General features: G+C 39.8%; 1 protein-coding gene across 2 annotated transcripts in view; it reads left to right on the forward strand.

The window, feature by feature from the left end:
• Positions 1 to 17821, forward strand: part of COLQ (collagen like tail subunit of asymmetric acetylcholinesterase) — a 40876-nt gene extending 23055 nt beyond the window's left edge. For both annotated transcript variants that reach the window (XM_018075688.2, XM_018075689.2), the window contains exons 7-17: positions 238 to 300; positions 1329 to 1355; positions 1963 to 2007; positions 2760 to 2795; positions 3691 to 3771; positions 7168 to 7264; positions 9006 to 9145; positions 11971 to 12090; positions 12683 to 12803; positions 15053 to 15155; positions 17203 to 17821. In XM_018075688.2, the coding sequence (XP_017931177.1) occupies positions 238 to 300; positions 1329 to 1355; positions 1963 to 2007; positions 2760 to 2795; positions 3691 to 3771; positions 7168 to 7264; positions 9006 to 9145; positions 11971 to 12090; positions 12683 to 12803; positions 15053 to 15155; positions 17203 to 17272 (903 nt within the window). In that variant the 3' untranslated portion in view covers positions 17273 to 17821. The remainder of the gene's footprint in view (positions 1 to 237; positions 301 to 1328; positions 1356 to 1962; positions 2008 to 2759; positions 2796 to 3690; positions 3772 to 7167; positions 7265 to 9005; positions 9146 to 11970; positions 12091 to 12682; positions 12804 to 15052; positions 15156 to 17202) is intronic.
• Positions 17822 to 17919: the final 98 nt, after the last annotated feature.

The following is a 17919-nucleotide window of genomic DNA, read 5'->3' on the forward strand; positions in this document are numbered from 1 at the left end:
GCAAAACTGGAGCATAAGTTGTGCACACAAGAAAGTGTAAATAGAAGAGTAAGATAACATGTGGGGACTCAGGCAGAATACAATTGCAATATAGACCTCTGTCTACCAGAGATCTACACTAAGGTCAGGCTTATCTCAACTATTTGACATAAAACCTGAACCACTAAACTGTCAGACATTCAAATATGGTGTCATCAGAGAGCCACAATCAATAACTCTCTTTATTGACCCCTTTAGGGTGAAAAGGGAGAATTGGGTGTGATGGGATTGCCAGGTACAAGAGGACCAATGGGCTCCAAGGTTTGTTAACCAAGTGCTGTGTTTTCAGACATTGGTTTCTAACACTCTGCTGACAGCTGCTTCCCTCATGAATTTGCTGGAAAACATTTATCAATATATATCTTTTCTAATACAGCTAAAAAGATATGCTCTGCGTCAAGCAAGGTTATGTTGTGTGGTTGGGCTTGGCTGTGTTTTTAGCTTTCCCTAAAAATGTTTTGGTATAAATTATTGTAACTTATTTTTAAAGCATATTCACACATAATTGTATCACACTAGAAAAATGAAGTTCTTAAATATATCTGCAGCATTAAATCATGTCTGCAATGTTTTCTACCCACCTCATAGACTGTGGAGATCATTTTGGCCCTCTACTGAAACTATACGTATGTACTGACAGTAGGATAGAAGCACAACTTGGTCTGGATGTTCCAGTATCTGCACATCATTGTCTATATCATAGACACTGCCTTTAAAAATTTAAACCACAACATTTTATGGTACTTCAAAAAATTAGGTAATCAGTTTATTCAAATAAAGGACTAGAAAAAAGAACTGAACACCATTAATTGTTGTATGTTTCTTTAAGAGAAAGATCAGTTTTATATTAATGATCACATTAGATTACTTAAGTATTACTAAAAGATATTCCATGGAGGAAAGAAACCAATAAAACACAAACAAACAAAACAGAAGAGGAATATTGTTGCTAAAATGATTTTAGATTATTAATTGTGGCATCCAATGCTTTATTTATTCTCAGTTACATTTTATTTCACTTGTTTCAATTTTAAAGCAATATCAAATCTGCTGGCTTTACCTGGCTTTTTCACATTAGCTTTTGGGCTGAGTTGTTGTGCCTTTAACTCATATTTCACAGTTCTGTTTCAGTGCCAATTTTAGGAGCTATAAATATTCATTTGCATTTACAAGTTGATGCAATTAATTATTTGTGCTTCGTTCTTTTTCTTCACTTCAAAGTTTGAAAGTCCGGCTTCTTGGGTGATCTCGAAAGCAAGAAGCATTAAAATATCTATCATTCCCTTTAGGGTTTTCCTGGAACTAGAGGAGAAAAGGTCAGTGTGACAATAAAATAATGTATCATTTAATATTGGGAAACAGTTATGTTAAAAAAAGTAACTGTAGAAATGAGATTGAATTTTGATGAAGTCTAAAGGAAACAAGTATAGACAAGAAGCACAGTCTTGTGGCTTGGGCTGGGATGTTGAAGAAGTGAGTTTTACACCATGTCTTCTTGTGGACGAGTTGTACAGTGAACCTCACTACAGATTCCTTGTTTGTAGAATGGGTATAATAATCCTTAATTTTTGATCTGGTTTAGTTAGGGATACATGTTTTGGCAAGGAGACAGTTTTTACTGTAAGACATTACTGTGGGACCTGAACTGGGGAATGAAGCCAACTGGAGGAAAAAAATCAAGTTTGGAAGTATTATGTCCAGGAAAGCATGTATTCAAAGAATTTCTTGGGAGAATGAATCCCTTTTTCTACAGGCCTTGCCCTTAATTCTGTTATAATATCAATAATGAGCTATATACCTTGCTCTGAAGACCTTACTATATTCTACTGACTTCAAATAAGACACTGTTATTTGAGAGATATTTTTTACTTCTTAATGGAATAGTAGTAATGAAGCTGTTGTCCCCCTGTTATGTCTTTCCAGGGATCCAGAGGTGACAGGGGTGACAAAGGAGTCAAAGGAGACCAGGTAATTTTCTTTTCCAGGTCGCTGTCATCTGTAACTGAATGTGCATGTGAAGAGCAATGTACTTCTGACAGCAAAAACCAGAAGTGGCATGGAGGAATGGAGCATGGAAGCATCCTCCTGGGAGGGCAGGAGTGCTGAGGGGAGGCAGTGGTCCCATCTGATGTGAAGGTGGTGGGACAGACTCCATGTCTATGTGTCCCCCAGCCCCAATGGCAAGGGGGTAAGTTGGTGAGTCAGAGGGGGATTTCCCTGGAGGTAACCTCAGTTTCTCCTGGCCTGTGCAGTTCAGAACTGGCAGCTTGCCAGAATGCTTTTAGCTGATGATATGATAATACGGGGAGAGGAAGAAAGGGGAGAGATTCATGTCTTGGTGGTTCTTGTAACTAAGAAAGGAAAAGTAAGCTGCTTTTGATGCAAATGGAGAAATGTCATTCCCAAAGGCAGGCTCCGAGAGTTGTCCAGGTAACAGGGCTGCCTGTAGACCAAAGCATGATTGGGATATTTTTGCCACAGAAGAGGAAGCAGAAAAGCAGAGAATCAGACAGAGGAGTAGCATTACCATACAAAGGGCTTTATTGTAAAAGTTTGCTTATAATTCTCCACCTACTGAATCACCTGCAGTGCTGAGTCAATGCGAGGTTTTTTAACTGATATCCATACATGACACTTGTTTTTCTTCCTTCCAAGGAAGGTGCTGCTTTGTCAAAGACCATTACACATTTTCTCATTATTTTTCTCCTTTGACTTCGTAGGGAGAAATAGGCTTCCCCGGAATGCTGGGACAAAAAGTAAGTGGGTGTGATGTGCTGGGGAGTTGTGTTAAATGCTAACACGAGGTCAATTAGTGACTTCAGGGACTTCCTGGAAAGGTCTTGCTTGACTCCATGACCAACACTGCTTGGACTTGATCAAATTCTGTAGGTTTTTTAGCTTAGAAGAAAACTCAGATTTAGCTGTTTGTTGGTTTTTCTCTTTTTTCTCCCAGATAATTTGTTCTGTTATAATCTTCCTCCTGTTTAACATATCCAAATACTTGATTATAGATTCATAACTGCTCTAATTGTTTGGGTTTTATTCACTTGAAGCTAGTAAATATTTCCTTCTTGATACTCTGAATTGAAGTGGCTCTACTATAAATAGCAGTGATAGCCCTGATAAGTTCTTATGTCATTGTTTTTCTGTTCTTGAAAAACAAACAAAATTAGGATGTTGGCTTATGGAAAACCTAAAGGAGGATATTTTTTTACATAATCACATGATATATCTGAAATTAAGATAAGAAGATAGCAGATGCTCCTAAGGAGGTTATGAGTGAATTCACCTCCCTTTCCCTGAGTGTCTTTATAACACATACATCTTAACAGCAAAGCAAGATTTTACCAAGGGATCTGACAGTTTTGCTAGCCTTGACTTTCCCAAGTATCTGAGCGTGTTTCTGATCTCTCCATTTGGCCTCCTCTTTATGAAAGGATTTTTCAGGGATATGTGGGTAAATTGTAAGAGATATTTTTTACTTTATGTTTGGTTTAAAATACTGTATTATCATTTTTGATTTTTAAGAAAGAAGGCATCTGATTATCTAGAGGAATTGTGTGAATGAGAGCAATGTCCACCTGTTGTCTTGTATAAGGCAGGTACAATCATGTACTTACATCTTGCTTCCTTCCCTCCATACCCATCAAGGGAGAGATGGGCCCAAAGGGACAGTCTGGAGTACCGGGACACAGAGGACCTATAGGAAGACCTGGAAAACGAGGCAAACAAGTAGGACCATGGTGTTTCCTCTTCCTGTGACTCATGGCGTCTGTGTGATTGTGACTATGACTGTGTGGTTTACGTTCTTTTACTGTGCACTGTATCACATGGAGAGCAGACAGAACCTCTAAAACACCTCACACGCAAACACAGGCTACACAAGAGCCTTAGGGCTAGAACCTTACCTATTCCCTGGCCACGCAGCATGGGAAATGTTTTATTTGTCCTGGCTTGGTAACACACTCATTTAATACAATTTGAGCAGACCTTGAACCCTTCCTTTGAATACTAAGCGACATGAAGCTGTGGTCCCAGACCCATTTGATGGCTAAAGAGCTCAAAATTATGCTGATAGAGCTACATTTTCAGACTTTCAGACAAATTGTAAAGAGTAGGAATCGTGTGTATATTGGATATTGATTCCTCCGTTATAGCATTTTCCAAGAAGCAGGTAACAATATTGGTATAGTTACCTGTTCAAGCCACCAAATGGGCCTCTCTGAGTGCACCTCACCTTTTGTATTTATTTTAAGCAGTGCTTTGGGGGCACAAAAATGACCAGTTCCTGGTGCTCTGAATTGTCACCTGCAGAGCCTGTTTCTTTCTGCCAACAGGGAAGGGAACCTGCCCTTGCTACACCGATGTGGGTGTCAATGTACAACTGCTCAGATACAGGAGCCAATGAGCTTACCTGAAAGTATTTTATTTGCAGTCTGATTATGGCCAACACTGCAGTCTGGTTAGGCCCAACACTGCAAAGAGAGGTACATACCTTCTTCACTGTAGTGAAGGTAGTATCTGAAGTCATAGAATAGCCAGTTGGGGGAAAAAATAAAAGTTGGGTGTTAAAGAGGGAATAACAGGTTCCCAAGTAAGGAAGGTAAGTATCGTGTAAGTCTGCTAGATGACCCACAAGAAATATTTTTTTGTCCTAGATTTGTCATGCTTTAAAAGTTGATGTGTGACCTTTGCTGGAATTTTTTGGTTTTGCCTTTTTTTTTTGTTTTTGTTAGCTCTGTTCATCTGTTCTGCTAAAGTACTATGCACATAATATCTTTCCACAGCACGAGGCTAAGGGAAGATGCAGTGCATCCAGATCAACTTGAACACAGCGCACTCCTTACTTGACCTTAGATATTTTGTCACATTACACAATGCCTTAATCAAAAAGTGGTGACATAAGGTGTATCATAATTTAAGGAAACTATCAGTGTGACTAAAAGAAGTCTAGTCTGTCCCCAAACTGGCATTTCCTGTCCCAAGGCTCAGTACACAAATCCCTTTCAGCATTGATCTTCTGCATGAAAAGCAGCTTTCCCTCTGGATAAATCAGTGAGCTAGCGATTTCCTTTCTTCTTTTCTAATCCTTTGAAAAAAATAGAGAGTGGCACTTTAAGGCTCTATGGGTCTGGCTGCCACGTTTAAGTGCTGTAGTTGTTTGTTCAGCTGAGAGGAGAGTTTCCATCAACATGGGGTCATTTCCTGTCTCTTGATCCCGCTGACATGGCTAGATGAAAGCAGCTAAATTAGGAAGGTGTCACTTCCACTTCCATTTTGAGATACTTCTTGATTAGCTCACTGACTTCTTCAACTCTTCCCTGCCTCTGGGCCAGGTTCTTCCTAAAACTTGTCCAGGAAGTGGGAGTCATAAGTCACAGCCTCACTGCTGCTAAGTGAGACATAACATCCAAAGCTTTGTAGCTTGGGAATTCACCCTAAGGACCAAGTTTAGGGCTTCAGTCTTGATAAGGAGGAATGACTTAGGGCTTTAGATAATGTTACTTTGAAAGAGAAGAGAGGAATATAAATATTGTCAATGGGAAAAGCTTATCTGAAAGCCATGGGCACATTTGAAAAAAAAACAAGGCAAAAGCATTTAATATGAACCTCTGCCATTATTATTTAATCTGTCTGTGCTAAGCAGGAAAGCATTAAGCAATCATTCCTCCAAAGCAGGAGACCTAGAAAACAACTCATTTTCAGGCAGCACACATCCGACTGGCGCTGGCTGGCCTCTGCCAAATTGCTGTTGTGTGGGGGAAAGAGATTTCCCACAGTCTTCTTTGGGGCTACAAAACCCTGGTCTGCTAGTTCTGTGTTGTGTAATGTAAGAAGTAATTAGAGATCAGCATCGCTGACATTCGCATAAATCCTGGAATATTTTGATGGCACAGAGCTTACCTAATAGGATTAAACAAAGCAAATATTCAATTAGTTCTTTATGGGCCACGGCAAAATCAGCCTTCCCCTGCTGAAATGGTGCAAGTGACATTCAAACGTATACATGGGATATATATATACATATTATATATTACCATATATGCTTTGTTACTCTTAAATTAAACATACAACTGCTCATCATATGCCTCTGAATGCACATTAACCTGGAATGGCACCATCTTCAAGGAAATAATATCCTTTGTCACTAAAAGAAAGCTTACACATTACACATTATTTTTATTATGCTAAATAATGTATGCTGTTACATAAAAATCAACTCAGATATTTTAACTTCAAGCAATGTAATACATTTCTGGAATGAGAAATCCAAGCCTTTGGGAGTATATAGGCAGGAAGATAAATGTAGTTATTTTTAATAAATGTCACCGTATTAAATTCAGGAGCAAAAAATAGGAAGGTGTTGAACAGTTCTATGGTGAAACTTCCAAATGCCTAAGGGTATGATTGCACAAATAAACTCCCATGAGGCAGATCAGGGCTGATTTTACAGAATATTAGCTACTGCATGGTAACTGTGTATAAACTCTTCTACCACAGGTAATTTTACAGTATTTTGACTGCTTGGAAGGGTACCAGGGGGACACCATTTGTCGGTATGGTGTTGCTACACACTATCTTGCACATTATAAAGTCAATCCCTTGCTTGCCTCCTGATGATTCGTTAACACAGCTATAGCCATAGTGAAAGTCAAGGAAATATAGGAATCCAGGCATCTAAATTACTTCTGAAAATAGTGTGGGCTTCAAAGTCATTACTGTGCTTCTGAAAGACTGCATCCTGAGACTGGGAAATGTCACTGTGGCAACCTGACAACTCCTTAGTGATTTTCCTCTTTCTTTCTCAGCTGCACTGATTCCTAGAGAGCTACCAGGGATAAAAAGGCATCCTTAAAGAAGTGCTATCAAAGGGTTGAATTCAGATCAGGGAGATTCCTGACTCGTCACAGAATGGATCCCTGTGACCATTCATATTTAGGAGCAGGAATCCTGTCTGGGTGTGCCTTTCTGTCTCCATGTAGGAGGGTAGAGCACATCTTCCCAGGTGCTCATGCTGCATGCTTCTGTTGGCAAATGTCTTGGCTTTCTTGAAAGGGAAGACAATGCTGGAAGAGGTTGTGTGCTACTAATACTTTAGCAAATAAATGGATGTCTCCTCTCTTCTAGGGATTAAAGGGAGACATTGGACCTGCAGGTGTCATGGGTCCACCTGGAAGGCCGGGTCCTGTTGGCCAGCCAGGCCCTCCTGGACCTTCAGGATTAGGTAAGCAGAAGATGAGGTGATCTCCTAAAGGGTGTCCCTGGCACATCAGCCCCTCCTGACACATCACATACACATAGACCCCTCTGCAAAAAGTGCTGCAGGGCTTGATTGGCTTCTCCATCAATGGCAAGGAGGGGATTTCTCCTGAAGGTCTTGTCCATTATAATGAATCTATACCTTATTTTAAAGCTTACTTTATGGCTTCTGATGTTTCAAATAAAACAAAAATTAAAGACTATGTGGTTCTTGTGGGACTTTGGTAAATGAGGAGGCAGCCTTGGAGAGAATAGGTAATCTCCATCATAAAAGGTCTGCTCCTTCTCCAGATATCCTAGCTTACAGTGAAAGATTGTGATTTCTGATGAGCCAGGACATACTCACCCTGTGCAGCTCTGTAAAAGGAAAACAGATAAGACCCAAGTCACAGTGGCATAAAGGAAAGAAGAAAAGAGAAGAGAAAGGGATAGGAGTCAAAGAGGAAAAAAGGACAATGGGAAAAAACTGTCTTTAATTAAATGCTGGAGGTCTGTGTTCACTGCAATTGTGCATGTTGTAGAAATCATGAGAAAAACTGTGTAACTGATAATAGTACAGATTAAAGCTGTGCATGCACATGAACTCTGGGCATGTTGTGAGACCACGCACAGGCATGAAGGACAATCCATGACCCACAGTGTATAGTGACAGTGAACCCTCAGGTATATTTTCACCCCAGATATACACTCAAATATCTGAAAAGAAAAGCAAACCCAGTTGGAAACTACTGTTGCTTCAAATGTACAACAGCTGTTTGTAGCGCAGCTGATCTGTTCAATGTTCCCTTCCATTTTGCTTTTTTCCCTTTTCATTCCCTTGCTTTCATCAGTGGACAGGATGTTTCTTGTGGTGGTGTGGAAATGGTAATTCCACAAAGCTGGGAGCAGCTTCAGAGTCTTCATATATCTCATGTCTCCCACTATGAAACATCCTTGCTTGAGTAAATTAGCTGGGAGTTTTCACCATGCTGATGGGAAGGCAGCCAGGACCTTGAGATTACTTTTTAAAGACTTAATTCAACCTACAGAAAGTTTATGTGTCAGGCTTGTTAATCTTTTTCCTCTAGAATATAAATTCTGATACTAAAAGACATTTATGTAATGATGTCACTGTCTGCAGTATGAATATATTGGCTCTTAGTCTAATTTTGTAGAACAGTGCATCCTTGCCAAAGTTTGAAAGTCAAAAAACATTTTTAATGTTTAATTGTAGAACTTCTGTATTTCTAGATGGGTTTTCCTGTACAGAAACCTCTGTAACAGCATTTCTCAAGTGGCTGTACAAATACACAGGTCCAAAGGGTTGTAGGTGTATACAGAGACTGACTCTACAAAACTTGGTGCACAGACACTGTAATCTGTGCCTTCATCCGGTCCTGAATTTCTGTAGTTTTAAACAGGTTGACATTTATTCTTGACAAATGTTCTCTCTCTTCTTCTCTAAAACTGGTAGAAAAATTTAAAAGGCTGAGATAATCTGAAATAAAATGACTGTGGTACAAACTGGGATATTTTTCCTGAAGTACTGGAATTAGTGGTTCTGGTAATCCCTCCCCTCAGTTCCCACTGGATTTGGTGGGGCATGTGCATATATGAAAACTTGGTAATTTTATATATCCACCTGACCTGTACTTTTCTCATTAAGGCTGTGTTTGTGTTTTGTGTATTAACTTCATAACAAGACAACCTGGTACTTTGCTTCCTAGGGCAATTCGCAATAGGACCAAAGGGGGAAAGAGGACTTCCAGGGCCCCCAGGGAGATGTCTCTGCAGAAACCCACAACATATGAGTAACCCATCATATGAGGAATCTGTGTTTGGACACAGCTATCCAAAAGTTCCTGCGGTAAGCAGATCTTCTGGGAGGGGATGTGAGTGGTCCTTAAGTGCTTTTATTGTAAGAGGTCATGTACTCACTAATATCTTGGGTTTAACATGGAAGATGTCTGTATGTGGGAAATGTGTGATTTCTAGTATACAAAACCTCTGAGATCCAGCTGGTGCAAAAGACTTTGGTCTCATAACTGGTCTGAGGGTTGTATGATTCATGTGCTGAAATGCAGCTGTTTCAAACCATCAGTAAGGTAGCACATGTTTAGAAATCCCTTTCAAGCCTGAGGATTCTCTCTTTCATCTAGTACTGTACATATATAATCTGCTATTTTTACTTCATTAATTTTTTTATTTTATTTTTATTTCATTAAATCGAAATTTCAAGATTGGTCAGTTTCTTGTTTATTAGTTTGTTTGTTTTAATATCTTCTTCTACAAAGAAGGTGATTTCAGAATTGAATATTGGGGTCAAGTAGTGAGCATATACAATAGAACTTTCTACCAAAGTATAGACTGTCTACCTTGAAACAAAAGGAATTTCCACAAACCACGGGAATCAGATTTCTGAACTCCTGTCTGTAGACATACACTTTATGTAGCTAATTTCCATCTCTAGCTGTGAAAACATTTTTATGAGCAAGTTGGACAAAATACTTTAAAGAACAAGGCATTGGTGAAAAGTGAAATCTCTGATTTCTCTGGGCTTTGTAAATACTATTTATGTAATTTTCCTTCATCTAGGCCCTGCCTTATTATTCTGTGCATTGTAGCACTTAGACAGCAATGAAGATGTTACCTTGCTGCTGTGTATCAGCATAGCCCAGCCACTCCACTCCTGCAAGTGGAAATTGTGCAGTGTCTGGTTGTCTATGAATGTCAATAAGCAGCAGTTAGCTTAGTTAACATCTCCATTCACGTTATCAGAAAGCTGTTACAGTGTGTGAAAGGGACATACTAGCAACACTGTCCATTAAACTGGGTCATTGAAGTCAGTCTTTGCACGACTGCATTGCAAGTCTTGCAATCTGCTCCCACCCTTGGCAGTGTTGCATTAGAAACTGCTGAAATAAAGGTGCATACCACATCACACTGCGAGAACTCATAGGAAAAGGTATAAGGCTCACAATATTATTTGTAGGTCTCACTACCCTCCTTCTCCTTCAGGCACGGTTTCATACTAGATCTTAAAAGATAGTAAAGAGAGTGTAACTACCTAAAATAAAAGTACCATAAGCTACTGCTATGAGCCCTCATATGATGATGATTGAATGCTATTTTGTTCTCAGGAATGTGGGATGGCAAAGAGGCAAGGCCTAGCTCTGGAGGTGGAGCACTTGCAGAGCAGTGTTCCCTCTTCTCCTGCCCACCCTATTTGTTTTACTTCCTCGAGTGTAAAGAGTAGGAACTTAAACATCACTATTGTTTATTCTGTTCACATCCCCACGTAGCAGCTTTGAAGCCTGTCTTGTACCACTTGAAAACTATTGTCAAGTGGTATTGTCAGGATTTCCATAGCTGAACATGAAAAAGACAGAGAGATGGTGCTCTGTGCCCCAATCCCTGCGTCCCAGAGTTTGCCAAAGCAGCATCCAGCTGCAGCACACCCTTGGTGCCATCACCTACGCACCCGCCAGCTCCTCCAATGCCAGCACTGCCAGAGGAGCACAGAGACTGAGAAACACAGTGCTGTTTTTCCATCACTGGCTAAGGTGCATTCTGTTGTTTAAACCTTTTGCAATTTCAAAGGGCAGTAACTGTAATAGAGAGTTTCAGAGAGCACAGATCTGCTATTGATTTCAAGAGAAATGGAAGCTCTGGGGCTGGGCCGTGAGCTCCTGAACGCAATTACAGAATCATTTCTTTGCTGACTTCCTATTTCTTTGCTTTCTTTCATTCAAGCTGAAGGCATTTTTATTCAATGCTTATTTAATGAAATTGGCCTTTGTCCAGAGCTATGGAATTATTCTGTTATGTAAAAATTTCAGAGTAATTTGTTTTTAAAAGAGCCAGTTCTGTTTATGCTGGTGGGAGTCAGACTCAACCCTAAATCCATTTTGCTCAAAAGCATTCTTGCTTTTTCTTAATTTAAAAATGGTTTGAATCTTGCAAAAATTAAATTGATTAAGCTGCTTTGGAAGAGAAGCAGCTTCCTTCTCTAAGGAAGAGACTGTGTTCTAATGCCTCTTACATCCAATTTCACATGAGACATTAAAAAATGGGTAGAGAGTAGCTTGTCCTGATTTTTCCATTTTGAACTAATTTTTTTCGGTTTAATTGAAGACTTCACTCTAGAAAAAAATATATGCTATAAAGAAACATGCATTTTAATGCAAATTAAATCTAAACAAAGTAGCAAAAGATAAGTGAAGGTTGTCTTGAGCCATGTATCATTTAATTTGTAGTGAGCATGTCTTAAACAGTTGTAGATAAACCCACAAAAAGCACTTGTGCCCATATGGATTTTGCAATTGTTCCAGCATCAAACCATTTGAGCACCTGACAGTTCTCCTCAGCAATGACTGTGCACAGGTATTTGAATGATCCTTATCTGTGGATATTCATTTTGAAATTGGGGCCACTGGAGTCATAGCTGGGTGCTCAAAGAAGACCATTCTCCTTTCGAAACTTGGATCCCTTCTTACCAGGAGCCTCTTGTGGTCTGGTAGTCCATGGGTGTAAGTTCTCACACCATCCTGTTTCAGAAGACAATCAAACCATTTTTCTGTGTAATTATTTACCTATTTGCAGATTCATATGCCAGTTGACAAAACTCAGTTCTGTGACAATCAAAAAAACTTCTTGAGAGGGTTACCAATCACCTCTTTTTCTGTGTCCCAGATTTTTGTGGTGAATAATCAAGAAGAATTGGACCGATTAAACACTGAAAATGCCTTAGCTTTTAGAAGAGATCAGAGATCTTTGTATTTCAAGGATACCTTTGGATGGCTCCCAGTCCAGGTGAAAATATGGTCTCAGAAAACTCGTGAGTGTATATTTCATTTTGAAATACAGAACATACTTCTGTACTCAAGGTGTCATACAAAATCAATTAAAGAAATTGAGAAAAAGCTCATTTTTCAGCAGTGCCACAAATGTACATAATTCTGTGAATTTTGTTCACAGGAATCTTAAAAACTGAGGCATTAACTCAGCACTCTTGCAGGTTTTGCTGACCTCTCTTTGAACCAGGTTCCACTGGTGAACAAACTGGGGCAGAGTTTGGGGAATTAAGGTAGTAAAGACAATTTTTTATTTAATACAAAATAAGGTAAAATTCACTAGGGTACAAAGAACATAAACCCTGCAAACCAAACCCACATATTTCCTTGTTGCTTCAAGGAGCTAAGCTAAGTCCCACTGAAATCAGCAGCAGGATCCTTCCTGTATCCACTGGACTTTGAATCAGATTCTGTATAAACTCTGTGAACCACCAACTAGCAGGATACGAAAACCCAGTTGTGGGATCTGCCTCCCATAGCCCTTCAACTCTGCTTGCTAGCCAGGCTGCTCCTGGTCTGATTCAGTAACCACTGTGTGTTTGTTTGGTCAGCTCACCCCTTTCTATCCTGTGGATTACCGCTTTGAGGACAGTGGTACCTGTGGAGATGGGATCGTACAGGACGGGGAAGAGTGTGACGATGGCAATGCAGTTGTGACCGATGACTGTATAAGTAAGTTACAGTGCATCAAGAGAGGCTTCTTTCTACAAGGGAAGGTGCATTAGTTGTTCCTACAGGGTTCTGTGTAAATGACACAAGCATTTCACTCAGGAGAGCTTGTGTGGTTTGTGAATCAAGCACTGGCACAGGGAAAGGGGGGCACAATGGCCACAGTGTGAAAACTGAGGTCTTTCATGTATGTGGATGGGACACACCAGCACAAGACAGAGATGGCAACAGGTACTTCTCACACATCCTCACAGAGGACTGTGTACCTTACTGAGCAGAGGTATCTGCAGTCAGAGCAAAACCACTGCATTTCAGGGGCCAAATTCAGCAGCTGGTTTACATACACACTTTCCCCAGGGACTGCCAGCTCTCTGTCTAAAAGATGTAGCATACCTTTGCAGTGCACCACAACCCTTGGGATAGACACTGAAGCCGGCTGTGTCTTATAGTAAACTAGATCCTGGGTCTAGAAACACTGCTTTGGACCTTGTTATTCACTTGCATGGGGAACATGTTAGCCCACTACCTTCACCATTAGGTTTATACAACATTTAATTCTTGTCTACTCAATCTTCCTTCTATTTTGCTGGGTTTGGATAGCAAAGAGCATATAAGCATTCAAGCAGCTGTGGTAACCTTCTCCCTCTCAGTTACTCTTATGGCTTGAATCCTTCCCCAGAGCACAGCACTACACCTTCCCCACATAGCAGGTTTGGTACTCTTCTGATTCTAGCAAAGGGATGCTTCTTCACATGTCAGAACAGTATCAGCCAACATTGAAAGATGCTGGTTTTTATTTATATATCCCTCCATTTTTTAGCCTGACTTTGAAAATGGAGTGTGTGCAGCCATGCTCTGTGTGAGTTTCTCCATCCACCTGTCCATCACCACCCTCCCCCTTATAACTCAAGAATCCCAGCCAACTTCTCAGTGACAACAGGAGTGAGATTTCAAATGCAGTTCAGTCACAACAGGCATGGGGAGACATATAAATAAAAGCTCCTCTAAGTTTGCCTGACTGCAGAGCAATACAGAGAGAGGGAGAGTAGGATCTGTCCAGTCTCCAGATATGAGAAAATGATTCAATTAGAATTTGCAGTCAACTGTGGGGAACAACCATGTGGGAAAATAGTGCTCATTAGTTCTAGTGCCTGCAAAATTGTATATTGTGTGTCTGAGAGCACATTGTGTTCTCTGTGCTACGTGCTGGGCAATTGAGGCCTTGCAATACATAGGTTTCTGACACTGATGTGACCCAAAGAGTAATCATTAAGTCACTTGGAAATGAGCACATTGACATCATTCTTCTCTTGGGACTGAACCAAAAGAAAAAAGCTAACCAAATGTTAAGTGCATTTAATTGTAAAATAGGCTGTCGGTCTTAGAAGCATTAATTTCTAACAAACACATCCTTGGTGCAAATAATTAATCATTTCTATTTGTAAATAACCCACTTTAACTCTCATAAATTCCCTATTCCTGAGTGTCCTTTCAATCCTTTGCTTAATAGCGATGGATTTTCCCAGAAGATGTCAAAGGCATTTTAACTAAATGAGTTTGTTCAAGTTATAAAGTCATTCTCAATATGCCAAAGACATCAAAAGCAAAGCCCTATTGCTAAAATGGCAAAAACTCCCAAAAATTAGTGCAGCCTACATGTCAGCCACCATGAAAAAATGTCACAAGTCTGACTCACATTCAGTAGGAGTCAACAGAGGGAAAACCACATTTTTACTGATCATTACATACATTACATACATTTTTTTTTTATAGACAGGCAATAGGTCTGCATAATTCTGTTCACGGTGGGAACTCACAGTAGACATATATAGATATTGTGCAATATTGGGGAAAGGTCTGGGACGGGATTTTCAAACTACTTAATGACCTCAGAGTATTTTTTTTTTGAGATTGGGACCCCCTCCAGGTCATTTATGTTAACTGTGTTTGATGTTTCCCTTAACTTGTTTTGATAGTAATTATCTAAGGCAATAATAAGTTTTAAAATAAATGCTGTTGTAATTGGTGATTCTTTAGTAATTATTTTTAGTATTTATTCATTCTTTCTCTTGGTCATTGAAGTTAGGCTAAAAAAAGCTCATTCTTTGTAGTGAAGAATATTGCTTCTCCTAAGAAAGTCCTTACAGGACTTGTTTAATACTTAACTCTTAAAAATCTAGTTCCACTTACTTTACCTGTTCCTTTTACATATGAAGAGCCTTGAAGGTGTTTCTTTCTTTGTTTTTCACTAGGATGCCGCCGTGCTTACTGTGGAGATGGCTACAGGCATGAGGGGGTTGAAGACTGTGATGGGAAGGATTTTGGATATTTGACATGTAGAACATATCTCCCTGGGTATGTATGAGAGGGTCTTAGCTTTGATTTGGGGTTTTTCTTGGTTAGTTGTTTGGTTAGTTGGCGGTTTCTTTGTGTTTGGTTTTTTGGTTTGGTTTTTGCGTGTTTTTTCTTTCTTTTTTCTCTTTGCTAGCTTTAAAACAGAGTAGTATCACCCACTTAAACCTTGTTCTACTGGGACCACTACAGGCAGGGGGAGAAGAAAGAGTCTATCAAATTATTTCTGCATATCATTGACTTTAAGGGCTAAATCTCATTTCTCAGTAATAAGCATATGCTTCTTACTGTACAAAATGAACGAAGATCACATAGACATATATATGCCCATTTCTTGCCAAGATTTCCTAATTTGGTCACATCATCATTGCATTAACGACCACCGATGACATAGCAAGAATAGGAAAAACCATGAGGAGGAGATGATCACAGTGAAAGAAAAAAAAGACCCAAACCCACATGCTCCAACGGACCCCCCTCTGCCTTTTTCGTTAATTAGTGCTCTAGAGGTATCTTTGCTTCTGAATCCACTGGGCATCTGTCAGCTTTTCCAAAGAGCAGGAAACTCACTGCCGACAGATGCAAAGCCGTGCGTCTGCTTAGCAATGTCCTTCATTTAAAACATCTGCTTATTGTTGACTTGCCTTCTCTGCCTCTGTTTAAGCAGCTTCCTCTGGTCAGGTTTTTTCCTCCAAACAGCAGTACCTCTATTTAACTGTCAGGTATTGTTACTGGCTAACAGGAAACAATTAATTTGCAAATTAAATTATGAACAGAGCCCTCATCACTCAGGGAACAATGATGTGCTAATTGACAGGAATAAGAAACCACAGGATGTCTTTGTAAATCAAGTGCTGTGCTAATCCTTCCACTGTAATTGTTGGAGCACTCCCGGTGTAAAAGATTACTAAAATCCAGACGAATAGACCTGCAAACCTGAAACATTTTACAGAGATATCATCTTCAGACCGTGTGGAGCTGTTTTCTACTGCAAAAACCTTCCCTTCTAAAAGTCTGAAGTTTGGGGCAAAAGATAGCACCACAAAAGCTTGAGAAAATTTTATAAATTTCACTTTGCATATATCCAAGTTGTGAAGAGCAACTGAGGTTCTTTATTTTTTTTTTGTGTGTAGCCTGAAAATCATCTCCCAAACTAAAGAAAAAGCTGTGAATCATGAGTAAAGTGGGCTGAGTATATGAGCATGGCACTCACATGGGAGTTTCATCCCAAAGCAACCTTTCCTCCAAGAACTCTGCTGCAACAGATTTTTCCATTTTCTACTCTTTCCAGCCCACAAACTCCTCCTCCTATTTCACACATCTTCACTTTATATTTTACGTTTGTCTGAGAATATGGGCTATCCAAGGACATAGTTTTAAGGCTGCTTAGTCCACATCTTGGTGCCGTGGATGGGTTATTCACTTAGACATATGTCAGCAATAAAAACTCATTAAAATGCTTATTAACGTCTCTGGTCAGGTCTTCAGTGGGTACTCTGAACTGCCGTTCAGTTTAAGTCAGTAGAGAAACAAAAATCTCTGGTTTTCCTTACTTTGCAAGGACCCCTCCATTTACTTTTTTATTTTATTTTATTTCAAAGGTGGGAATGTGTCACTCTCATTATCTCAAGTACATGAAAAATAAGTGAAAGGACAGGCACAGTAACACCTGCTGAAGCTATTGGGAGTAACTGGAAAAACACTTATCTCAGAGCCTCAGATATTTCATTACACAGTTCCCGTGGGCACCAAGGCCTTCTGCATCCACTCCCACGTAATGTTCAAGTCCTGCTGTCAATGGGGATTTTATTTTTTTAATTGACATTACTGGAAGTTAAGCCTTCACTCGCGGTTTCTCCTGGACTCTTATTTTGCTGACAAAGGAGAACACAGTGGAGCATGATAGAAATTACCCTCCTTTTTTGATTCCCATATGTTGCTGCATATGACATGTTCTGATGTTCTTCACTCCTACAGATAGCTACATCCAGAAACCATATAATGTGAACTGTAGCATATTTTGAAACTGAGATATTCTCTTTTATTTTAGGTCTTATGGAAAATTGCGATGCACTTCTTATTGCTACATTGACTCCACACAGTGTCGATACTTCACATGAAGGAGCGTATGTGGGTAGCATCCCACTTGTAGCAGGGTGGTAGGTGCTACACTATCATCTAACCGAGAAGGACTGGGACTAAAAAACACCCCACCCACCTCTGTGTGAAAACAAATAGACGTCATGCTGCTGATGGCCATTTGGAGATATTTTTCTTTTTTAAAAATCGTCAGATTGGGAAAAAATAGGACCACTGCATCCTGTCTTAATAGAAAAATGTCAAACAGTGTGTGCCAGTAAGACTTTTATGCAGCTGTGGATGGTAACTTGCTCTCCATCACAAAGCAACATTAAGCTACTGGAAACTGAGTTTCATCAACCAGGAATATTGTGTAACAATTACCTCTAGTCAGCACTGTTAAACCCAGATATAGGCTCTTCAGAGGTTTTGTCTTTAACCCTTCCCAGCATAAACACGAAGCATATCTTGAATGTGGTGTTTATAGGGACTTTCTCTTTTATTACAATGTGAACTTTGCAAATGTTGTATCACCAATGACTTCAGCGACATTAAGCTTAACAATACTCCTTTCAAGGGTGAAAGGAGTAGAGGCCCTTCAGTAAGTGATTTCAGAATCAACAAATCAGCCAAAAAAGCTGGTTAACTTCACCTTCAGGCGAAGACATTTGTCCGTAACTGTCTCGTG

Source organism: Manacus vitellinus, unplaced genomic scaffold, assembly GCF_001715985.3.
Source record: "Manacus vitellinus isolate BGI_N305 unplaced genomic scaffold, ASM171598v3 scaffold_3_pilon, whole genome shotgun sequence".
Classification (NCBI taxonomy): domain Eukaryota; kingdom Metazoa; phylum Chordata; class Aves; order Passeriformes; family Pipridae; genus Manacus; species Manacus vitellinus.